Source organism: Bombina bombina, chromosome 3 (assembly GCF_027579735.1).
Source record: "Bombina bombina isolate aBomBom1 chromosome 3, aBomBom1.pri, whole genome shotgun sequence".
In the NCBI taxonomy this organism is placed as follows: domain Eukaryota; kingdom Metazoa; phylum Chordata; class Amphibia; order Anura; family Bombinatoridae; genus Bombina; species Bombina bombina.
The window spans coordinates 816,949,576-816,975,904 of record NC_069501.1 but is presented as its reverse complement, the minus strand read 5'-3'; the positions used below and the strand labels follow the sequence as shown (position 1 = coordinate 816,975,904).

Below are 26,329 nucleotides of genomic sequence, written 5' to 3'. Positions count from 1 at the left end.
CATGAGATCATTTTTTACTGCTGTTATCTGACCAATAAAAACAACTTTATCAAGAGGTTAAAAGGACTCAGAATTCACATTTCCTGACATATTTTGTAAAGCGACCCATAAAAGGGAAATTGCTTGTGCTGCACTGGTACATATTGATGGCACAGTTGAACAAACATACATGACACCTCTATGAGCAGTTTACACCTTTTCCTCATCTAATAACTGCAGCAAAATAATTCAGTAGGCAAGGTCCATTACTCATTTATCCCAAAAAAAACTATTCTTAATGAGCGTTAAATCCCATTTCATTATGTGTCATGGCATTTTGTGTCCCTTTATATATAATTATATAGAATAGAGAATTTTTCTAATCTTCTTATGCCTCACCATTAAGTGCATTCATACAAACTATTTTCAAACTAGAAGCAACCTACGTTTAATTTAAATTTGTCAGTAATAATTAGCTTGAATGACTCTTAATGTATTTAATTTGGTCTTTTATAATAATGGGATTGACAACAATCATTTATTCAGCTGATTTTATTATCTGTCGTAATACAAATTTTTAAATGATAAATTAGACTGAGTAACAAGGTGGAAATGTTTACTGAATTTAGAATCAGAATCCATTAGGTACCCTATACGTGTGGCTTTTGTGTGTGTGTATATATATATATATATAGAGATGGAGACAGACAACTGCAAAAGTTTTAAGCAGGTGAGAGAAAATGCTGTAAAGTAGGAATGTTTTAAAATATAGAAATGTTAATAGCTTTTTTGTTGTTGAGTGAATTGAAGAAAAATCTAAATAAAAGCAATATTTGGTTTGGCCACTGTTTGCCTTCAAAACAGCATCAATTCCTCTAGGGAAGCTTGCACACAGTCTCTCCCCACCCCCCTTCTATTGGCAGTGAGAGTCCATGAGAACATTGATAACCTTTGGGAAATACTATTCCTGGACACCAGGAGGAGGCAAGGACACCCCAAACAAGACTATACATATTTCTCCCACTTCCCCTACTCTCCAGTAGTTCTTTGCCTCGTCTCATGGCGGTAGGCAGAGAGATGTGCTGTAAGAGAAGAAATTAAGTTTAACATGGATTGTCTTAGGCGAATATATAAATGTCAATTGAATATTGGTATATATAATGCTGGTCGATGCTGGGTCTTCCATGCCTCTATCCAGTCTAACCTAAATCCCCTGTCTGATAAAGCGGTGTGTTTCACACTAAATTACATACTCATCATAGGTAAGTTGTCCCCTCTTTAATGGAAACTTGTCTAATAAATGGTGTAAGTCTTGTCCCTGCGCTAGGATGCGTGTTCTGTGCACATTCCTATCCCCTTTGTCAGGCATTAGCTTGCCATACATAAACCGGAGATCCAGCAATAGTAGCATAAGGCTGAGAGGGCTGTGTTTCGGCGCGTTAGTATGCAGGACTCTGACAAGCATTCTTTCCTATCGTGGACCTTGTAATACCCAGTCATAGTCACGCTTAGGTGAGCCGCACTTGTTTTCGGATACCGGGTCACTTAAACTGATATCATGCAGGTCATCCATAGTTGGCTAATGGGTTTTATTACAGACCACAGGCTATGATTTGATACAGGCCACAGCGGTGGGCGGTGACTCTGATTCCTGCTGTAGGTAGCGCTTTTGCGCCATTTGCGCTTCAGATCCACTGCACAATAACCCTTTGGGAGAGCGGTAACAACGCGGCTCGGCCAGACCATAGATGATAAGACTCCCCAAACTGCTTTGGGGCCCAAAAGGCCCCGATGTGCTGTTCACGCTTATTTCCTTTCTCGCACAATGGACGACTCTATACTGATAAAGAGACATTCCATTTACAATAGTAAATGCATGCTCTGCAAATTAATTGCTGTGAACCCTCCAACACAACTTCGCAATTGCTTCCTAACATATGTTCTGACGTCTTACTCAGGAGGCCCAAGCTTTCAGACTGCAGAAGAGCTCTCACGTGCCAGTTCTCCAGCAGGCCATACTACAGCTTCTCAGGCCATGAATGACCTCTGTTGCCCCAAAACATAGCACAGAGAGCGGCTCAAACCCGGCTGGGGTTGGCCCTTTACCCAATTACCTTATGGCCCATTTTCATGCTGCTATGTCTGCTGCCCTGAACGCTAGACGGGTATGGGGGAAGAGAAAGTTTAAACATTGTTCTCTAGCACGTAGCCCGGGTTTAGTGAGGAAGGCCACGACCGATAGTTATGGGCAACCTTCTCCTTCAGAACTAATTAAGAGTTAGTCCTCAGAACTTTCTTTCTCTCACCCTTCTAAAGTAAAGTTGGGAAAGTACTCAGAGGAGGGGATGATTATGTTCAAAGTGGAGCAGCTTAGGTTCCTGTTGGGGAAGGGTTCTATCTATCCTGCAGCTAGGAGAAACAGGTTCCAAAACTGGAATCAGTGTTTAGACCAAGGCCTAGGGCTCTGGATGTGTTTCCTATACACCCCCCCCATTATTGCTGTGATTAACTCTAAAGAATGGTAAAAGCCAGGGTACCCTTTTGCCCCTTCAGCGCAATTTAGGAGCTTATTCCCTTGTTCCAGATAACCACGCAGAGGTTTGGAACCGTATCCCTGTGGCGAATAGCACTATATCCACACTAGCCAAGCGCACTATTATCCCACTTCAGGACAATACTTCCTTTGAGATATCCCTCAAGATTTCCATCTAAGGGATCCTTGGAGTACTTTTTCTCCAGTCTGGCACCCCGTTTCATCCAGCAGTGGGAATAGCTGCAGTTTCTGAGGCATCTAAGTCCTGGTGTGAATCCTTAGTGGATCTGATGACTGTTAAAGCTCCCCTGGAGGAGATCTAGGATCATATACAATTCCTAGGGCTGGCAAATGCCTTCATCAGGGATGCCATCCTACAAATTATTCATATCAATGCTAAGAACTCTAGCTTCCTGGCTAGGAGGGCCTTGTGACTTATGTCCTGGTCAGTGCATAATGTTCCGAAGTCTAAAATGTTATCATTGGGCAAGTCCCTTGTTTGGGCTGGGCCTGGACTCCCCCCATAGCCACAGTCACGGGTGGAAGGGGAACTTTCCTACCTCGGGTAGGAGATCTAAGTCTAGGAAGAGGAGCGCAAAAGTGCCTAAGATGCAGTTGCAGTTCCCTGGGACAACCTGGAAGTATCCTAAAGGTGAATAAAGCTAAGCAGCCCAAAAGGTCATACCAAGACAACAGCTCAGCATGATGGGATTGCCCTGACCTGGGACCAGGTCGTGTGGCGTGCAGACTTTCTTTGTTTCAGATGGAATTAGTCCGTCCTGGACCCCTGATTGCTGGACAATATTCGCCAGGGATGCAGAATAAGTTTTCGGTCTAGTCCCCTAAGGGACCGTTTTTTTGTTGTCAAGGGTTTCAGAAAACCCTGTAAAGAGAGTGGTTCTACTTTACTGCATGGACAACCTCATTGCCATGGGTGTAGTAGTTCCAGTTTCCCCATCAGAGAGGGGAAAAGGGTTCTATTCTTCATGGTCCCCAAGAAGGACACGTTCCACCCTATTTTTGGCTTGAAGGGACTCAACAGATTCATAAAGGTTTCTCTTGTAAGATGTATCGAGTCCACGGATTCATCCTTACTTGTGGGATATTCTCCTTCCCAACAGGAAGTGGCAAAGAGAGCACCCACAGCAGAGCTGTCTATATAGCTCCCCCCTTAGCTCCACCCCCCAGTCATTCTCTTTGCCTACACTAAGAAACTAGGAAGGGCAGAGCGAGTGTGGTGACAAAAATGTTAGTTTTTTATTTCTCAAGCAAAAGTTTGTTATTTTAAATGGTACCGGTGTGTACTATTTACTCTCTGGCAGAAAAGGGATGAAGATTTCTGCAAGGAGGAGGATGATCTTAGCACTTTGTAACTAAGATCCACTGCTGTTCTCACAAGGGCTGAAGAGTACAGGAAAACTTCAGTTGGGGGAACGGTTTGCATGCTAAGCTGCATATGAGGTATGTTCAGTCTATATTTTTTCTAGACAGACTGTGTTAATTCTAGAAAAGGCTGGCAATATTCCCATGAGGGAAGGGTAAGCTGTATTCAGACACTTGGATAGGAATTTCAACTTGCATGAAGGGCTCATTAGTTACTGGTGACACTGTTAGGAAAAAAGTTTTTGTTTATTCAGTAAATGATGCAATTATAATGTTTTTTTTGAAGGGACTAAAGGGGTCATTGTGGCTTGTTTTTGGGATTTTTAACCCACATGGTTAATTAAGAGACACTCTGGTGTTTTTCTGGTAGGCCTCAAAACATCGAGTGAGGTGGGAGGGGCCTATTTTCGCGCCTCAGTTCTGCAGTTTCTTTTCCTCAGAGACATCTAACTGCTTCTCCAGAGGTTCCTGCTGTGTTTGAGGGCTGTAAAAGAAGTTTTCTCCTGTTAAGTGTAGTCAGTCCACGGGTCATCCATTACTTATGGGATTATATCTCCTCCCTAACAGGAAGTGCAAGAGGATCACCCAAGCAGAGCTGCTATATAGCTCCTCCCCTCTACGTCATACCCAGTCATTCTCTTGCACCTAACTAATAGATAGGACGTGTGAGAGGACTGTGGTTATTAAAATTAGTTTTTATATCTTCAATCAAAAGTTTGTTATTTTAAACAGCACCGGAGTGTGTTGTTTTTTCTCAGGCAGCATTGGAAGAAGAATCTACCTGAGTTTATGTATGATCTTAGCGGTCGTAACTAAGATCCATTTGCTGTTCTCGGCCATTCTGAGGAGTGAGGTAACTTCAGATCAGGGGACAGCGGGCAGGGTTCACCTGCAAGGAGGTATGTTGCAGTATATTATTTTCTAAGGAATGGAATTGACTGAGAAAATACTGCTAATACCCATATAATGTAAGTGCAGCCTTAAATGCAGTAATAGCGACTGGTATCAGGCTGATATGTATGTATGTTACACTGAGGTATTTCTGGGGAATGGAACTTCACTAAGAAAATACTGTGTACATTTAACTTATATTTGAGCCCCCACTGCAGTGTAAGCGACTAGCAGCAGGCTTATTAGTATCATTTCATAATTTTATTTTAAAACCTTTTACTGGCATGTTAATCGTTTTTCTCTGAGGTACTTGGTGATAACATTTTTTGGGCATTATTTTTCCACATGGCTGTCGTTTATTTATGAATAAATTCAGTTTGCTGAGCTTCCCCACTGCTATAATATGAGTGGGAGGGGCCTATTTTGGCGCTTTCTTGCGCAGTAAGAATTCACTCACAGTCTTCCTATTCCTTCCTCCATGATCCAGGACGTCTCTACAGAGCCCAGGGGTCTCCAAAACTAGTTTTGAGGGAGGTAATCACTCACAGCAGACCTGTGAGACTGTGCTTTTGACTGTGATAAAACGTTTTATATCTGTTATCCGTTTTTTGGGTATTAAGGGGTTAATCATCCATTTGCTGGTGGGTGCAATCCTTTGCTAACTTATTGCATTTATTGTGAAAATTTGGTTGCTATAACAAATTTGGTTCATTGTAATTCTACTGTGACAGTTTATTAGTGTTTCTTAAAGGCACAGTAACGTTTTTTATATTGCTTGTAAATTTATTTCAAAAGTTTTTTCCAAGCTTGCTAGTTTCATTGCTAGTCTGTTAAACATGTCTGACACAGAGGAAACTCTTTGTGCAATATGTTTAAAGGCCAATGTGGAGCCCAATAGAAATTTGTGTACTAATTGCATTGATGCTACTTTAAATAAAAGTGTACATGTAAAGAAAATTTCACCAGACAACGAGGGGGAAGTTATGCCGACTAACTCTCCTCACGTGTCAGTACCTGCGTCTCCCGCTCGGGAGGTGCGTGATATTGTGGCGCCAAGTACATCAGGGCGGCCCATACAAATCACTTTGCAAGACAAGGCTAATGTTATGATTGAAGTATTATCTAAATTGCCAGAAATTAGGGGTAAACGCGACCACTCTGGGGTGAGAACAGAGTGCGCTGATAATATTAGAGCCATGTCTGATACTGCGTCACAATATGCAGAACATGAGGACGGAGAGCTTCATTCTGTGGGTGACGGATCTGATCCAAGTAAACTGGACTCAGACATGTCAAATTTTAAATTTAAGCTTGAGAACCTCTGTGTATTGCTAGGGGAGGTATTGGCGGCTCTGAATGATTGTAACACGGTTGCAATTCCAGAGAAAATGTGTAGGCTGGATAGATACTATGCGGTACCGGTGTGTACTGATGTTTTTCCTATACCTAAGAGGCTTACAGAAATTATTAACTAGGAGTGTGATAGACCCGGTGTGCCTTTTTCACCCCCTCCTATATTTAGAAAAATGTTTCCAATAGACGCCACCACACGGGACTTATGGCAAACGGTCCCTAAGGTGGAGGGAGCAGTTTCTACTCTGGCTAAACGCACCACTATCCCGGTGGAGGATAGCTGTGCTTTCTCAGATCCAATGGATAAAAAGTTAGAGGGTTACCTTAAGAAAATGTTTGTTCAACAAGGCTTTATATTACAACCCCTTGCATGCATTGCGCCTGTCACGGCTGCGGCGGCATTCTGGTTTGAGTCTCTGGAAGAGACCATTAACTCAGTTACATTGGATGAAATTACAGACAAGCTTAGAGTACTTAAGCTAGCCAATTCATTTATTTCCGATGCCGTAGTACACTTAATTAAACTTACGGCTAAGAATTCAGGATTCGCCATTCAAGCGCACAGAGCACTGTGGCTTAAATCTTGGTCAGCCGATGTAACCTCTAAATCTAAATTGCTTAACATACCTTTCAAAGGGCAGACATTATTCGGGCCCGGTTTGAAAGAAATTATCGCTGACATTACTGGAGGTAAGGGTCATGCCCTGCCTCAAGACAGAGCCAAACCAAGGGCCAGACAGTCTAATTTTCGTGCCTTTCGTAACTTCAAGGCAGGAGCAGCATCAACTTCCTCAGCTCCAAAGCAGGAAGGAACTGTTGCTCGCTACAGACAGGGCTGGAAACCTAACCAGTCCTGGAACAAGGGCAAGCAGGCCAGAAAGCCTGCTGCTGCCCCTAAGACAGCATGAAGTGAGGGCCCCCGATCCGGAAACGGATCTAGTGGGGGGCAGACTTTCTCTCTTCGCCCAGGCTTGGGCAAGAGATGTCCAGGATCCCTGGGCTTTAGAGATCATATCTCAGGGATATCTTCTGGACTTCAAAGCTTCTCCTCCAAAAGGGAGATTTCATCTTTCAAGGCTGTCAACAAACCAGCTAAAGAGAAAAGCGTTTCTACGCTGTGTACAAGACCTTTTACTAATGGGAGTGATCCATCCAGTTCCGCGGTCGGAACACGGACAAGGGTTTTACTCAAATCTGTTTGTGGTTCCCAAAAAAAAGGGAACCTTCAGACCAATTTTGGACTTAAAGATCCTAAACAAATTCCTAAGAGTTCCATCGTTCAAAATGGAGACTATTCGGACAATCTTACCTATGATCCAAAGGGGTCAATACATGACCACAGTGGATTTAAAGGATGCCTACCTCCACATACCGATTCACAAGGATCATTATCGGTACCTAAGGTTTGCCTTCCTAGACAGGCATTACCAGTTTGTAGCTCTTCCCTTCGGGTTAGCCACGGCTCCAAGAATCTTTACAAAGGTTCTGGGCTCTCTTCTGGCGGTACTAAGACCGCAAGGAATTTCGGTAGCTCCGTACCTAGACGACATTCTGATACAAGCGTCAAGTTTCCAGACTGCCAAGTCTCATACAGAGTTGGTTCTGGCATTTCTAAGGTCGCATGGGTGGAAGGTGAACGTAGAAAAGAGTTCTCTAAGGCCACTCACAAGAGTTCCTTTCTTGGGGACTCTTATAGATTCTGTAGAAATGAAAATTTACCTGACAGAAGACAGGTTAACAAAACTTCTAAATGCTTGCCGTGTCCTTCATTCCATTCAACACCCGTCAGTGGCTCAATGCATGGAGGTAATCGGCTTAATGGTAGCGGCAATGGACATAGTACCTTTTGCACGACTGCATCTCAGACCACTACAATTGTGCATGCTAAGTCAGTGGAATGGGGATTACTCAGATTTGTCCCCTATGCTGAATCTGGATCAAGAGACCAGAGATTCTCTTCTATGGTGGCTTTCTCGGCCACATCTGTCCAGGGGGATGCCCTTCAGCAGGCCAGACTGGACAATTGTAACAACAGACGCCAGCCTACTAGGTTGGGGCGCTGTCTGGAATTCCCTGAAGGCTCAGGGATCATGGACTCAGGAGGAGAGTCTCCTTCCAATAAACATTCTGGAATTGAGAGCAGTTCTCAATGCTCTTCTGGCTTGGCCTCAGCTAGCAACTCTGAGGTTCATCAGGTTCCAGTCGGACAACATCACGACTGTGGCTTACATCAACCATCAGGGAGGGACAAGGAGTTCCCTAGCGATGATGGAAGTCTCAAAGATAATTCGCTGGGCAGAGTCTCACTCTTGCCACCTGTCAGCGATCCACATCCCAGGCGTGGAGAACTGGGAGGCGGATTTCCTAAGTCGCCAGACTTTTCATCCGGGGGAGTGGGAACTTCACCCGGAGGTATTTGCACAACTGCTTCGGCGTTGGGGCAAACCAGATCTGGATCTCATGGCGTCTCGCCAGAACGCCAAGCTTCCTTGTTACGGATCAAGATCCAGGGACCCGGAAGCGGTTCTGATAGATGCTCTGACAGCACCTTGGGTCTTCAACATGGCTTATGTGTTTCCACCCTTCCCGATACTTCCTCGTCTGATTGCCAGGATCAAGCAGGAGAGAGCATCTGTGATTCTAATAGCGCCTGCGTGGCCACGCAGGACCTGGTATGCAGATCTAGTGGACATGTCGTCCTGTCCACCATGGTCTCTGCCTCTGAGACAGGACCTTCTGGTTCAGGGTCCTTTCAAACATCCAAATCTAATTTCTCTGAGGCTGACTGCATGGAGATTGAACGCTTGATTCTATCAAAGTGTGGATTCTCGGAGTCAGTAATTGATACCTTAATACAGGCTAGGAAACCTGTTACCAGGAAAATTTACCATAAAATATGGCGTAAATACTTACATTGGTGCGAATCCAAGAGTTACTCATGGAGTAAGGTTAGGATTCCTAGGATATTGTCTTTTCTACAAGAAGGCTTAGAAAAGGGTTTATCTGCTAGTTCGTTAAAGGGACAGATCTCAGCTCTGTCCATTCTTTTGCACAAGCGTCTGTCAGAAGTTCTAGACGTTCAGGCTTTTTGTCAGGCTTTGGCCAGGATTAAGCCTGTATTTAAAACTGTTGCTCCGCCATGGAGCTTAAACTTAGTTCTTAATGTTTTACAGGGTGTTCCGTTTGAACCCCTTCATTCCATTGATATCAAGCTGTTATCTTGGAAATTTCTGTTCCTAATGGCTATTTCCTCGGCTCGAAGAGTCTCTGAGTTATCAGCCTTACATTGTGATTCCCCTTATCTGATTTTTCATTCAGACAAGGTAGTTCTGCGTACTAAACCTGGGTTCTTACCTAAGGTAGTCACTAACAAGAATATCAATCAAGAGATTGTTGTTCCTTCATTGTGCCCTAATCCTTCCTCAAAGAAGGAACGACTTCTGCACAATCTGGACGTTGTCCGGACCCTGAAATTCTATTTACAGGCAACTAAAGATTTTCGACAAACTTCTTCCCTGTTTGTCGTTTATTCGGGACAGAGGAGAGGTCAAAAGGCTTCGGCTACCTCTCTCTCCTTCTGGCTTCGTAGCATAATACGTTTAGCCTATGAGACTGCTGGACAGCAGCCTCCTGAAAGAATTACAGCTCATTCTACCAGAGCTGTGGCTTCCACTTGGGCCTTTAAAAATGAGGCCTCTGTTGAACAGATTTGCAAGGCTGCAACTTGGTCTTCACTTCACACCTTTTCCAAATTTTCCAAATTTGACACTTTTGCTTCTTCGGAGGCTGTTTTTGGGAGAAAGGTTCTTCAGGCAGTGGTTCCTTCCGTGTAAAGGTCCTGCCTGTCCCTCCCGTCATCCGTGTACTTTTAACTTTGGTATTGGTATCCCATAAGTAATGGATGACCCGTGGACTGACTACACTTAACAGGAGAAAACATAATTTATGCTTACCTGATAAATTCCTTTCTCCTGTAGTGTAGTCAGTCCACGGCCCGCCCTGTTTTTACGGCAGGTCTAAATTTTAAATTAAACTCCAGTCACCACTGCACCCTATAGTTTCTCCTTTCTCGTTTGGTTTTGGTCGAATGACTGGATATGACGTAGAGGGGATTAGCTATATAGCAGCTCTGCTTGGGTGATCCTCTTGCACTTCCTGTTAGGGAGGAGATATAATCCCATAAGTAATGGATGACCCGTGGACTGACTACACTACAGGAGAAAGGAATTTATCAGGTAAGCATAAATTATGTTTTTTCCCCCACAAATCGTTCTGAAGGGCAGGTAGGAGCCACAGCAGTGCTGTGGCAAGGTTTTAAAGTCCTTTTTACCGGTTTTGACGTTTTTTAAATCCGGTTTTGTCATTAAGGGGTTAATTGTTTATTTGCATAGCTGTGCAAAGTCACTAAGGCTTTATGATGCTACTGTAAAAATTTTGTTAAGTTTACTGCTTTTTTACACTGTTTTGCAGAATTTGTGCAGCTTTTTTTCTCTTAAAGGCACAGTACCGTTTTAATTCTAAGTGTTATTTACTTTGATTACAGTGTTTTCCATAACTAGCCTGTTTAACATGTCTGACAAAAAGGAAAATCCTTGTTCAATATGTTTGGAAGCCATTGTGGAACCCCCTCTTAGAATGTGTCCCAATTCTACTGATATGTCTATAAGCTATAAAGAACATATATTAGCACTTAAAAATAGAGCAATAGATGATTCTCAGTCAGAAGTAAATGAGGGTTCGCCATCTAGCTCTCCCCAAGTGTCACAACCAGTAACGCCCGCACAATTGACACTAAGTACCTGTAGTGCGTCAAATTCTTTTACTTTACAAGACATGGCCACAGTTATGAATACAACCCTCACAGAGGTTTTATCTAAACTGCCTGGTTTACAAGGAAAGCGGGACAGCTCTGGGTAAATGCTGAGCCGTCTGACGCTTTAGTAGCCGTACCTGATATGCCCTCACAATGCTTTGAAGTAGGGGTGAGGGATTTGTTATCTGAGGGAGAAATTTCTGATTCAGGAAAGACACTTCCTCAGACAGATTCTGATATGACGGCCTTTAAATTTAAGCTTGAACACCTCCGCTTATTGCTCAGGGAGGTATTAGCGACTCTAGATGATTGTGACCCTATAGTGGTTCCAGAGAAATTGTGTAAAATGGATAAATACTTAGAGGTTCCTGTTTACACTGATGTTTTTTCCAGTCCCTAAGAGGATTGTGAATATTATTACTAAGGAGTGGGCTACACCAGGTATTACATTCACCCCCCCTCCTGTTTTTAGGAAAATGTTTCCCATATCTGACACCATGCGGGACTCGTGGCAGACAGTTCCTAAGGTGGAGGGAGCTATTTCTACTCTGTCTAAGCGTACAACTATACCTATTGAAGACAGTTGTGCTTTCAAAGATCCTATAGATAAAAAATTAGAGGGTCTCCTGATGAAGATTTTTGTTCATCAGGGTTTTTCTCTCCAACCTATTGCGTGCATTGTTCCTGTAACTACTGCAGTTGCTTTTTGGGTTGAGGCTCTAGAAGAGGCTCTTCTGATGGAGACTCCATTAGAGGAGATTATGGACAGAATTAAGGCCCTTAAGTTGGCTAATTCTTTTATTACAGATGCCGCATTTCAACTGGCTAAATTAGCAGCAAAGAATTCAGGTTTTGCCATTTTAGCACGCAGGGCGTTATGGCTTAAGTCCTGGTCTGCTGACTGAAAGAGATTATTTCAGACATCACTGGAGGGAAAAGTTCTTGCCCTCCCTCAGGATAGATCAAATAAGATGAGGACCAAACAAAATAATTTTCATTACTTTCGGACCTTTAAGTAGCTCCCGCTTCAGCTTCCTCTGCTGCAAAGCAAGAGGGGAATTTTGCCCAATCCAAGTCAGTCTGGAGACCTAACCAGGCTTGGAACAAGGGTAAACAGGCTAAGAAGCCTGCAGCTGCCTCTAAGACAGCATGAAGGGGTAGCCCCCCATCCGGGACCGGATCTAGTAGGGGGCAGACTCTCTCTTCGCTCAGGTTTGGGCAAGAGATGTTCACGATCACTGGGCTTTAGAAATTGTGTCCCAGGGATATCTTCTGGAATTCAGAGACTCCCTTCCAAGAGGGAGATTTCACATTTCTCGACTGTCTGTAAACCAGACAAAGAGAGAGGCGTTCTTATGCTGTGTAGAAGACCTACATACCATGGGGGTGATCCGCCCAGTCCCAAAAGAGGAACAGGGGCTAGGGTTTTACTCAAACCTGTTTGTGGTTCCCAATAAAGAGGGAACTTTCAGACCATTCTTGGATCTCAAAATTCTAAATAAGTTCCTCAAAGTTCCATCATTCAAGATGGAGACTATTCGGACTATTCTACCTCTGATCCAGGAGGGTCAATATATGACTTCCGTGGACTTAAAGGATGCGTATCTACACATCCCTATTCACAGAAATCATCATCAATTTCTCAGATTTGCCTTTCTAAACAGGCATTAACAGTTTGTGGCCCATCCCTTCAGGTTGGCCACGGCTCCCAGAATTTTCACAAAGGTGCTAGGGTCCCTTCTGGCGGTTCTACCACCACGGGGCATAGCAGTGGCGCCTTATCTAGACGACATCTTAATTCAGGCGTCGACTTTCCAGCTAGCCAAGTCTCACACGGACATCGTGTTGGCTTTTCTGAGATCTCATGGGTGGAAGGTGAACATAAAAAAGAGTTCTCTCTTCCCTCTTACAAGAGTTTCCTTTCTAGGGACTCTGATAGACTCGGTAGAAATGAAAATATTTCTGACGGAGGTCAGAAAATCAAAACTCTTAACCACTTGCCGAGCTCTTCATTCCATTCCTCGGCCATCAGTGGCTCAGTGTATGGAGGTAATCGGACTCATGGTAGCGGCAATGGACATAGTTCCTTTTGTCCGCCTACACCTCAGACCACTGCAACTATGCATACTCAAACAGTGGAATGGGGATTATGCAGATTTATCTCCTTAACTGCATCTGGACCAGGAGACCAGAGATTCTCTTCTCTGGTGGTTGTCTCAGGACCACCTGTCTCAGGGAATGTACTTCCGCAGGCCAGAGTGGCTCATTGTAACGACAGATGCCAGCCTGCTAGGCTGGGGTGCAGTCTGTAACTCCCTGAAAGCACAGGGTTATGGTCTCGGGAGGAATCTCTTCTTCCGATAAACATTCTTGAACTGAGAACGATATTCAATGCGCTTCAGGCGTGGCCTCAGCTTGCTGCGGCCAAATTCATCAGGTTTCAGTCGGACAACATCACGACTGTAGCTTATAGATGATGGAGGTAATCAAAATAATCCGATGGGCAGAGGATCACTCTTGCCATCTCTCGGCAATCCACATCCCAGGAGTAGAGAACTGGGAGGTGGATTTCCTAAGTCGTCAGACTTTTCATCTGGGGGAGTGGGAACTCCATCCGGAGGTATTTGCCCAGCTGATTCAGCTATGGGGCACACCAGAATTGGATCTGATGGCGTCCCGTCAGAATGCCAAACTTCCTCGTTACAGGTCCAGGTCCCGGGATCCCAAGGCGGTACTGATAGATGCTCTAGCAGTACCTTGGTCCTTCAATCTGGCCTATGTATTTCCACCATTTCCTCTCCTCCCACGTCTGGTTGCCAGAATCAAGCAGGAGAGAGCTTCGGTAATTCTGATAGTACCTGCGTGGCCATGCAGGATTTGGTATGCAGACCTAGTGGACATGTCCTCGGTTCCACCGTGGACTCTGCCAATGAGGCGGGACCTTCTAATTCAAGGTCCGTTCACGCACCCAAATCTAATTTCTCTGCGTCTGACTGCTTGAAGATTGAACGCCTGAGTCGGTCATTGATGCCCTGATTCAGGCTAGAAAGCCTGTCACCAGGAAGATCTATCATAAGATTTGGCACAAATATCTTTATTGGTGTGAATCCAAAGGTTACTCGTGGAGTAAGATTAGGATTCCTAGAATATTGTCTTTTCTCCAAGAAGGTTTGGAGAAGGGATTATCTGCTAGTTCCCTAAAAGGACAAATATCTGCTTTGTCTATTCTACTACACAGACGTCTGGCAGATGTCCCAGACATTCAAGCATTTAGTCAGGCTTTTGTCAGAATCAAGCCTGTATTTAAACCTGTTGCTCCGCCATGGAGCCTAAACTTAGTAGCTATCTCTTCGGCTCGAAGAGTTTCTGAGCTATCTGCTTTAGAATGTGATTCCCCTTACCTTGTTTTCCATGCAGATAAGGTGGTTTTGCGTACCAAACCTGGGTTTCTTCCTAATCCTTCATCAAAGAAGGAACGTCTGTTACACAATCTTGATGTGGTTTGTGCTTTAAAGTTCTACTTACAAGCAACTAAAGATTTCCGTCAAACATCTTCATTGTTTGTTGTTTATTCTGGTAAACGGAGAGGTCAAAGTGCTATGGCTACCTCTCTTTAATTTTGGCTGAAAAGCATCATCCGTTTGGCCTATGAGACTGCTGGACAGCAGCCTCCTGAAAGAATTACTGCTCATTCTACTAGAGCTGTGGTTTCCACATGGGCTTTTAAGAATGAGGCTTCTGTTGAACAGATTTGTAAGGCGACGACTTGGTCTTCCCTAAATACTTTTTCCAAATTTTACAAATTCGATACTTTTGCTTCTTCGGAGGCTATTTTTGGGAGAAAGGTTCTACAAGCGGTGGTGCCTTCCGTTTAAGGTCCCAGTCTTGTCCCTCCCTTCATCCGTGTCCTAAAGCTTTGGTATTTGTATCCCACAAGTAAGGATGAATCTGTGGTCTCGATACATCTTACAAGAGAAAACATAATTTATGCTTACCTGATAAATGTATTTCTCTTGTGATGTATAGAGTCCACGGCCCGCCCTGTTTTTTAAGACGGGCATATATATTTTTATTTTAAAACTTTCAGTCACCACGGCACCCTATAGTTTCTCCTTTTTCTTCCTAGCCTTCGGTCGAATGACTGGGGGTGGAGCTAAGGGGGGAGCTATATAGACAGCTCTGCTGTGGGTGCTCTCTTTGCCACTTCCTGTTGGGAAGGAGAATATCCCACAAGTAAGGATGAATCCGTGGACTTGATACATCACAAGAGAAATAAATTTATCAGGTATGCATAAATTATGTTTTCTACCTTCAAGATGTAAACAACATGGTCCATTCTCCTGGTACAGGAGGGTCAATTCATGTCTACAATAGACTTAAAGGGACACTGTACCCAAAATTTTTCTTTCGTGATTCAGATTGAGCATGAAATTTTAAGCAACTTTCTAATTTACTCTTATTATCAAATTTTTATTCATTCTCGTGGTATCTTTATTTGAAATGCAAGAATGTAAGTTTAGATGCCGGCCCATTTTTGGTGAACAACCTGGGTTGTCCTTTCTGATTGGTGCATAAATTCATCCACCAATAAAAAAGTGCTGTCCAGAGTACTGAAACCAAAAAAAGCTTAGATGCCTTCTTTTTCAAATAATGATAGCAAGAGAACAAAGAAAAATTGATAATAGGAGTAAATTAGAAAGTTGCTTAAAATTGCATGCTCTTTCTGAATTACAAAAGAAAAAATTTGGGTTCAGTGTCCCTTTAAAGGACGCGTACCTTCACATTCAGATCCACAGAGATCATTACTGCTTTCTACAGTTTTCCTTCCTTGACAAACACTACCAGTTTGTTGCGCTTCCATTTGGACTGGCTACTGCTCTCCGAGTGTTTGGAGCTCTGCTGGCTGCGGTTTGTCTGCAGGGGATTGCAGTGACGTCTTACCTGGATGACATTCTGGTCCAGGCTCCATCCTTGGCAGTGGTGCAGGACCACACACAGAGATTACTCTTGTTTCTTCAGGTGCATGATTGGAAGGTCAATTTGAAAAGAGCTCCCTCGTCACGACTACGAGGGTAAACTTTCTGGGAAGGAACATAGATTCTGTCAGTATGCGCTTTTACCTTACAGATAAGCACAGGAAGACGCATTCAAAGGCATTTTCCCTGCTTCGTTCCAATGCCCATCCTTCGGGGGCACATTGCATAGAAGGGGTAGGTCTCATGGCTGCGGCATCGGATGCTATCCCGTTTCGCTTTCATCTGAGACCACTACAGTTGTGTATGCTCAGACAAAGGTCATCTCTCTGGACGCCCAGATGAGTCTTGTTTTTTGGCAATCCTACACTACAGTTCACCGGAGGAGGAGTTTGTCGCCCCTCCTTGGGAAGTAATCGCCACGGACGTGAGTCTGTCCAGCTGGGTGTGGTGTGTGTGGTTCTATAAGAACACAAATAACCTGGTGTCAGGAGGAAGTGTCTCTCCCGATCAAGATTCTCGAGTTGAGAGCTATATACAATGCACTTCTAGCATGTTATTTGGGTTTCTCGCTGTTTATCCTATTTCGTTCAGACCATTACGACCGTGACCTACATCAACCATCAGGGAGGCACATGGATTCCTTTGGCAATGCAGGAGATGTCCCTAACCCTGCTTTGGGCGGAAAGTAGTCATTGTCAGGTTTCAGCTAGCTACATCCCAGGTGTGGAGTATTGGGAAGCGGATTTACTGACCATGCAGACTCTCCAATCAGAGGAGTTTTCCCTGAATCAGGAGGTGTTTCTGGAATTAACATATATGGGATGTTCCAGACAAAGATCTGATGGCTTCCCGCTTCAATGCCAAGCTCCCGAAGTATGGATCGAGGTCCAGGGATTCTCAGGTGGAGCTAGTGGACGCTTTAGCGGTCCCGTGGAGCTTCAATCTGGTTTATCTGTTTCCACCGTTTGTTCTTCTGTTCTGGGTGGTTGCTCAGATTAAGCAGGAGGGAATACCAACTATTCTGATAGCTCCTGAGTGGCCACGCAGGATTTGATATGCAGACCTAGTGAACATGTCTGCTCATCCTTGGCAGTTGCTTCTTCAACAAGATGTACTGACTCAGGGACCATTCCTTTACCAAGACCTAGATACATCAAGATAAGGTTGTGTTGTGGACTCAACCAGGCTTTCTACCTAAGGCAGTAAATTATCGTAAAATCAACCAGGAGATAATGGTTCTGTCAGCCGCTCTGGAATCAATCCGGGATGTAACCCAACTGCTAGCGTGAATTGAAAGCACACGCTAGCACACTGAGAAATATCCAGGACGTGACCCACTCAGGAAGCAGATTAGAAGATAACAAAAATGAATATTGTTCCAGAATGCAGGAAAGCCACAAAGGATAAAACGTCCCTTTAAGTAGTACAAAGAACAAAAAGGAAATGCTCTTACTTTGAAGCTTCTGAAAAAGGTCCTCTTTAGCAGGCTTGTAAAACAAAGGAAAAGTTCTCTTTTGCAGCTTGTAAAAGTATAATGTCCCTTTAAGCAGGTTTATAACAAACAGAAAGGCAAAGTTCTCTTTTGCAGCTTGTAAAAGTAAATGTCCCTTTTAAGCAGGTGTATAACAAACAGAAAGGCAAAGTTCTCTTTTGCAGCTTGTAAAAGTATAATGTCCCTTTAAGCAGGTTTATAACAAACAGAAAGGCAAAGTTCTCTTTTGCAGCTTGTAAAAGTAAATGTCCCTTTTAAGCAGGTGTATAACAAACAGAAAGGCAAAGTTCTCTTTTGCAGCTTGTAAAAGTAAATGTCCCTTTTAAGCAGGTGTATAACAAACAGAAAGGCAAAGTTCTCTTTTGCAGCTTGTAAAAGTAAAATGTCCCTTTAAGCAGGTCTTGTTTAACAAAGAATAGGTTTAAAGGTAAAGGCCAAAGCAAGGTCAGGCAGGCAGAAGTCGGCATCCAAATATCAGCAAAAGGTATAGGCAAAAGACAGGGTCAGGCAAGCAGAAGTCGGCATCCAAGTGTCAGCAAAAGGGTAATAGCTACAGGCAAGGTCAGGCAGGCAGAAGTCAATGTCCAAATATCAGCAAGTAGGGATTAGGCAAGAGGCTTGGTCAGGCAGGCAGAAGTCGGTACACAGAAGAATAAAACTGATATGGTACTCACAATCCAGGGAAACAAACAAACGGGCCCAGATTCAGATCTCCCGCCGAGATTTAAAGGGCAGGAGCGTAACCGTCATCAGAGGGGTGTGAGAGAAAGCGTCATGTTGCTAAGCAACATGACGTCAGAGACACAGAGGAGTTCCGGGAGCCGCGGCGACACGGCGATGAACGGAAGCGCTCATGACAGCACCCCCTCCTCAAGGGCCCCTCCGGGGGACAGGACCAGGTCTATCAGGATGAGTCTTGTGGAAGGTCTTGACCAATATTGGAGCATTTACTTGATGAGCAGGTTCCCAAGAACGTTCCGTGACTGGATAACCCTTCCAATGAATGAGATAATACAATTTCTTGCCCCGCAATTTGGAATCTAGAATATGGCTGATCTCAAACTCAGGATGTCCATGCACCAATAACGGTGGAGGTTTAGAAAAAGGCTTAGAATACCTGTTAATCATCACAGGTTTTAAAAGAGAAACATGGAATACCGGATGGACTTTGAGAGACTTGGGTAAAGCTACCCGATAAGCAGTGGAACATACCTGACCCAGTATTCGGAAAGGACCCACATATCGTGGTCCCAATTTGTTAGAAGGTTGTTTCAGGCGAAGAAATCGAGAGGAAATCCAAACTTTATCACCAGGGCGATATTTGGGAGCCTTTTTCCGTCGAAGATCCGAAAAGAACTTGTAACGTCTAGAAGTTACAGAAAGAATACGATGTATCTTCTGCCAATGTCGAGTTAATCTTCGGGCTGTAAGATCAGAAGCAGGATTCACTGTGGAGGAAGTATGCAAAGGGAACGTCCTAGGCTGATATCCGTAAGCTGCATGAAAAGGAGAAGTCTGAAGGGAGGAATTGTACCGGGCATTATGGGCCAATTCAGCCAAAGGAAGGTAAGAAGTCCAGTTAGAATGATAATGATCCACATAATGTCTAAGATATGTTTCAAGACACTGGTTTACTCTTTCAGTCTGACCATTCGATTGTGGGTGGTGAGAAGTAGAGAGAGATATAGTAGTACCAAAATGTTTACAAAGTGACCTCCAAAATCGAGAAACGAATTGTACCCCTCTATCTGAAACAATATCAAGAGGAAATCCATGGATTCTTACAATATGTAGAATAAAAAGTTCAGAGAGTCTTTTGGCAGATGGTAATCCTGGCAAGGGTACAAAATGAGCCGTCTTAGTGAACCTGTCGACCACCACCCAGATAGTATTGTTCCCAGTGGACAAGGGAAGATCGGTAATAAAGTCCATGGATACATGAGTCCAAGGCTGGTGAGGTATAGGCAATGGTTGGAGTAATCCTGAAGGAAGTTGGCGTGGAGTTTTGTTCATGGCACATTGTGTGCATACTGAGACGTAATCCTTCACATCTTGAGAGAGTGTAGGCCACCAGACATGTTGTTTGAGGTTTCGAGTGGTAATACTGATGCCAGGATGTCCAGAAAGGGGACTATCATGAGCCCAAAATAAAATCTTGGAACGAAGGCGTTCAGGAACAAAGAGTAAACCATTGGGAGGTTTACAGGACAAAGGAAGACGCTCTTGAGCGGACTGTAATTCTTGTAACCAAGAAGTTGTTAACTGGGCAATGACTTCATGAGGTTGGAGAATGGTACCAGACTCAGGAACTGGGGTATCTTGAAATTGTCTGGAAAGTGCGTCTGCTTTAATATTTTTTGAACCAGGTATGTAAGACAAATTATAGTGAAACCGAGAGAAGAATAAGGACCAGCGTGCTTGCCTGGAATTTAGTCGTTTGGCTGTTTGGAGATACAGAAGGTTCTTATGATCAGTAAGTATAGTAAATGGCAAAGAAGTACCTTCCAGCCAATGTCTCCATTCATCCAATGCCATCTTGATGGCAAGCAACTCTTTATTCCCTACGTCATAGTTAAATTCGGAAGGAGTGAATTTTTTAGAGAAAAAAGCAACAGGATGAATCCTTCCAGTCTCTGGTATTCGTTGAGACAGAACCGCTCCAGCAGCAACAGAGGAAGCATCCACCTCCAGAATAAATTGAAACTCAGGATTTGGATGACGAAGGATAGGAGCTGAGGAAAAAGCTTCTTTGAGAGATTCAAAAGCTTCTATAGCCTCAGACGGCCATACTTTACAGTTTTGTCCTTTTCTTGTGAGAGAAGTAAGAGGAGAAGTAATAGTAGCAAAATTCTTGATGAACTTTCTGTAATAATTGGCGAAGCCTAGGAAACGTTGTAAAGCCTTCAAAGAATCAGGTCTAGGCCAATCCAAAATGGCAGAAAGTTTAGTAGGGTCCATTTCGAATCCAGATGCCGATATTACATAACCCAGAAAGGGTATGATTTTTTGATGGAAAGAACATTTCTCCAGTTTAGCAAACAGATGGAATTCTCTTAGACGTTGAAGTACTTTCTTGACGTGGTGCACATGATCTTGGTGGTTCTGAGAAAAAATTAAGATGTCGTCCAGGTATATGATAACAAAAATATTCAAAAAATCACGAAAGATCTCATTTACAAAATGCTGGAAAACCGCCGGAGCATTGCATAGCCCAAAGGGCATGACCAAATATTCATAATGCCCAAATCGAGTGTTAAAGGCAGTCTTCCACTCATCTCCTTTGCGTATACGGATCAAGTTGTATGCACCACGTAGGTCGAGTTTGGTGAAAATGGTGGCTCCCTGAAGATAAGTAAAAAGTTCAGGAATAAGGGGCAGAGGATAACTGTTCTTGATGGTAATCTGATTCAATCCACGATAATCAATACAGGGTCTTAATCCGCCATCCTTTTTTCCCACAAAAAAGAAACCAGCCCCTACAGGGGAAGAGGAGGGTCGAATAAATCCTCTAGCCAGATTGTCTTTTATATATTCTTCCAGAGCCATGTTTTCTGGTTTAGAAAGTGGATATGTTTTGCCTCGAGGATAGGCAGCCCCAGGAAGGAGGTCAATGGGACAATCAAAAGGGCGATGAGGAGGAAGACGTTCCGCTTCTTTTTTGGAGAAGACATCCACAAAGTCATGGTAATGCATAGGTAAGGATTCCGGAGTTTCAACTGTGAGAGCAATAGTGAGTGGTAACTTAGTAATCTCTTGAAGACATTTAGTCTGGCATGTAGATCCCCAGGAAGTGAGTTCACCGAAAGTCCAAGAAAAAATGGGATTGTGAATCTGGAGCCAGGGTAATCCCAAGATAATGGGAAATTGCGGAGTGGGAATGACATCGAAACAAATTGTCTCAGAATGAAGTATTCCTACGGTGAGGATTAAGGGTTGAGTAGAAAACTGAATGTATCCAGAACCCAAAGGATCTCCACTGACCGTAGAGACTGAAATGGAATACTCCTTCTTTAGTAAGGGTATAGAATGAGTAGAAACAAATGTAGAGTCAATGAACACACCTCCAGCACCAGAATCAATTAGGGCTTGGGTATAGATCTTCTTTTGTCCAATTAGAAGAGTTACTGGAACAAAGAGTTTCTTGTATAGGGAATGACCACTATTTTGGCTTAACTCAGTTCCCTGGACTAGAGTTAAGCCCTGGCTTTTACTGGCCTAGTAGGACAATCCCTTAATAAATGTCCTTTAAGGCCACAGTACAGACATAAGCCAAGAGTCCGTCTTCTTAAGCGTTCAGTCTCAGTTAATTTTATACTTCCTACTTCCATGGGTTCAGCCTGATCAGTAGTAGGAGAGGCTGGAGTGACTGGACTAGAAAAACGAGGAGCTAAACGAAAAGGAGTTCGAGTGGCAGTCCTCTGTGTTCTATCCTTTTCTTGTTGGCGTTCACGAAACCTGGCGTCGAGACAGATACAGAGATTTATTAAGGCTTCTAAGGACTCTGGAAGTTCACGATACACCAATTCATCCTTGAGACGCTCAGAAAGTCCTTTACGGAAAGCGGCTCTGAGTGCTCCCTGATTCCAAGTGGTTTCAGAGGCAAGGGTGCGGAACTCAATTGCATATTGAGAGACTGGTTGATTTCCTTGACGTAAATCCAGGAGAGTTGCTTCAGCAGCGGATGACCTTCCAGGTTTATCGAATACGTTTGAGAATGTAGATAGAAATGTATCAACATCCAACAGTATAGGATCATTCTTTTCTAGCAAAGGTGACACCCAAGCCAAGGCTTTTCCTTTCATTAAGGAAATAAGAAACGTGATTCTAGAAGAGGCAGTAGCAAAGAGAGTAGGGCTATTTCGGAAATGAAGACGGCATTGATTCAAAAAGCCTCTACATTCTTCAGGATTCCCATCATATTTATCCGGAAGAGGAATCCTGGGACTTAGTTGTACCTGAGACTGATTGTTAGGAATCGGAGGAGGTAATGCCTCAATCGGATTTGGATTGGGATTAGGATTGGGAGGTGCGGTAGCAACCAAATTTTGTAATAGAGCAGTAATTTGATCAAGTTTAGTGTCCAGAGACTGCAAGTGAGTGGCATGAGAACCCAAGAGCTGTCCCTGGTGAGCCACGGCCATAGATAATTCAGTGGGGTCCATTTTTATGGCCCGTTTGTAATGTCAGCCGCTCTGGAATCAATCCGGGATGTAACCCAACTGCTAGCGTGAATTGAAAGCACACGCTAGCACACTGAGAAATATCCAGGACGTGACCCACTCAGGAAGCAGATTAGAAGATAACAAAAATGAATATTGTTCCAGAATGCAGGAAAGCCACAAAGGATAAAACGTCCCTTTAAGTAGTACAAAGAACAAAAAGGAAATGCTCTTACTTTGAAGCTTCTGAAAAAGGTCCTCTTTAGCAGGCTTGTAAAACAAAGGAAAAGTTCTCTTTTGCAGCTTGTAAAAGTATAATGTCCCTTTAAGCAGGTTTATAACAAACAGAAAGGCAAAGTTCTCTTTTGCAGCTTGTAAAAGTAAATGTCCCTTTTAAGCAGGTGTATAACAAACAGAAAGGCAAAGTTCTCTTTTGCAGCTTGTAAAAGTATAATGTCCCTTTAAGCAGGTTTATAACAAACAGAAAGGCAAAGTTCTCTTTTGCAGCTTGTAAAAGTAAATGTCCCTTTTAAGCAGGTGTATAACAAACAGAAAGGCAAAGTTCTCTTTTGCAGCTTGTAAAAGTAAATGTCCCTTTTAAGCAGGTGTATAACAAACAGAAAGGCAAAGTTCTCTTTTGCAGCTTGTAAAAGTAAAATGTCCCTTTAAGCAGGTCTTGTTTAACAAAGAATAGGTTTAAAGGTAAAGGCCAAAGCAAGGTCAGGCAGGCAGAAGTCGGCATCCAAATATCAGCAAAAGGTATAGGCAAAAGACAGGGTCAGGCAAGCAGAAGTCGGCATCCAAGTGTCAGCAAAAGGGTAATAGCTACAGGCAAGGTCAGGCAGGCAGAAGTCAATGTCCAAATATCAGCAAGTAGGGATTAGGCAAGAGGCTTGGTCAGGCAGGCAGAAGTCGGTACACAGAAGAATAAAACTGATATGGTACTCACAATCCAGGGAAACAAACAAACGGGCCCAGATTCAGATCTCCCGCCGAGATTTAAAGGGCAGGAGCGTAACCGTCATCAGAGGGGTGTGAGAGAAAGCGTCATGTTGCTAAGCAACATGACGTCAGAGACACAGAGGAGTTCCGGGAGCCGCGGCGACACGGCGATGAACGGAAGCGCTCATGACAGGTTCCTTCACTTTGTTGTAATATGTCATCCTCTAAGAAGAGACTGTAACACAATTTCGATGTGGTCAGAGCGCTGACGTTATACCTTCACGCTAATAAGGAGTTTAATCAATCTTCCTTATTCATCCTGTATACTGGAAAGACCAAGGGGGAAAAGGCTTTTAGCTGTTAAGATTTCCTGTTGGTTGAGAAGTCTGATCAGTATGGTCAGGAGCCCCCTTCAAGAATCATGGCACATTCTACTGGTGCAGTGTTGACTACTTGGGCCTTCAAGAATGTGGCATCAGTTAAGCAGGTCTGCAAGGCTGCTACTTGGTCTTCATTACACACTTTCACAAAGTTCTGCAAATTTGATGTTTTTGTCTAAGCGGAAGCATCTTTTAGGAGAAGGGTTCCACAAGCGGTTGTGCCTAGTTCATAGAACTGTCTCCACTACTTTTTCCCACCCAAACATTCGTGAACTCCACTGCTTGGGTATTGGTTTCCCATTGGTTATGCATGTTCTCCTGGACTCTCACTGCCAATAGAAGGAAAATAAAATTTATGCTTACCAGATAAATTCATTTCCTTCTTAGCAGTGAGAGTCCACGACCCCGCCCAAATGCTAATTTGTAGTGTCTGCAGTACCCCTTGTATCTCTCTTCACTTTTCCTTATCCTTGGCTGAACTACTTGAGGGTAGGGGAAGTGGAAGGGATATTTATTGTCTTGTTTGGGGTGTCTGACTCCTCCTGGTGGCCAGGAATAGTATTTCCCATAGGTTATGAATGTTCTTGTGGACTCTCACTGTCAAGTAGGAAATTAATTTATCAGGTAAGCATACATTTTATTTTTTATTTTATTTTTTTGGTGTACGTTTTTGAAAGGTTATATTGAACCGCATAAGGAAGACCTTTTCATCATTTTATTTTTGAAATCGTAAATATTTCCACTCTTGTGTCTTTACAGAATGTGGTGCGGCATTTACTAGTAAACTAGAAGGGATGTTTAAAGACATGGAGCTTTCCAAAGATGTCATGGTTCAGTTTAAGCAGGTAAGTCAATTTACATTACACTACTTGTTATCAGGTGTCTCTAAAATGCATGCACATTTATTTCACATTATCTTATTTCAGCTGTTTCCAGCATTATGAACTATTTATTCTTAGAGCAGTTAACTTGTGTGAAACCCCTCTGAATTTATGCAATGCCTTTGCTTGTATTTCCTACTTTATATAATAAGTGTTTAATTCTACACGTGATACTATACACTCAAATTTAAACTTTAAAATATAACTGTTCTTTCATTAGAACAGACGAGTTCCTGAGTTTGCAAAGTTTTCTCTAATCATTGAGAAATGTTATTTAGGGTTAGAAAATAAAATTATATAAGACTATTGTGTGTGTATATAGGCTATAGGGGAGTTGTTCCAATACAAATTTCACTTGAAATCTCATATTCTAAGAGTTACCATTTTTGCTCTTGATCCTTTTAATTCCTCTACCCTCCCAGTAGTTCTTTGCCTCGTGTCATGGAGGTTGGGAAAGAGAGGTGCTCTGCTGGAGTTTGATTTATTTCCTCAGAATGGATTGTACCCTATATGCGAGAGCCATCTACTGTTAGAACAATAATATTTCATCTAATTAATTTTATGTTAATTAATGATTAAAATATTATAATTAATGACTCCTCCTAGATGAGAGAATGGGAATATATAGGGTCTAGCCCAATGGGAGGGGGTCGTTTTCCTGGGTTTTTGGAACTGGTCACATAATTTATGGAGTTGGTAATTTGCTAATCAACTACAGAGGTCTGAGATTATTGGATTATAACTGCTGAGGCTAGTTTAGCCCATTCAGACAGACCTACGACCTGACAGTTTGATTCCTTTCTGCAAAGGGGGAATTTATTTACTTTGGTGATGTATGAAAGAAAGTCACTTTAGGTGTTAATATTGTTAAGATTTACATTTTACATTTATGTAAAATACCTTTTTCTATTTAATCAGGTAAATTAATTAATTGTTTTATAGCTTTGTGTTTTCTTTATAAAACTTCCTACCACCTGATCTTATTTGTCGACAATAACACCGGGTGAATCAGGAATTAGGATAGATTATCATCTGACGGTTTGTTATAATTATTAATCTACCTGATTCTCCGCAATTACCTTAGAGGGTTTATAATGAAATATTTGGTTCCTATCATCATGCCAATGTTTGTGTTATTTTGAAAATATGACTTAATCATCTTTATAGTTTAATCTCTGTATTATTCTGTTTTCCTTGCTATTTAGAGTTATGTTATTGCGTTAGTGATTATTATAGAACTGTAGTTTATATCTCTGTAATATTTTGATTGCTTAAGTTTCTATTAAATGCTAATTATTAATAACAAAATACTTTAATAAAGCTAATTTTTGTTATTCATCTGGTGTCGGTATAATTAATAGACTGATAGCAACTAAAAGGATTCAGATTTGTTTATTACCTTTCATAACTTATAGAAAAATGTGTCATTTAAAATTGCACCATTTTACATAATATACTTTTATAGATAAAGGTAATATTCATAACATCTTGTCCTGCAAAATAGGATATAGGAGCTGTTAGTAGCTGTGTAATTCTCTTAGTAGAGT

General features: G+C 42.7%; 1 protein-coding gene across 1 annotated transcript in view; it reads left to right on the top strand.

Annotated features, from left to right (window-relative positions):
* Positions 1-26,329, top strand: part of CUL4A (cullin 4A) — a 433,228-nt gene that overhangs the window by 235,762 nt on the left and 171,137 nt on the right. Inside the window, 1 exon segment of the mRNA XM_053707765.1 lies at positions 24,661-24,746. Within this exon segment, the coding sequence (XP_053563740.1) occupies positions 24,661-24,746 (86 nt within the window).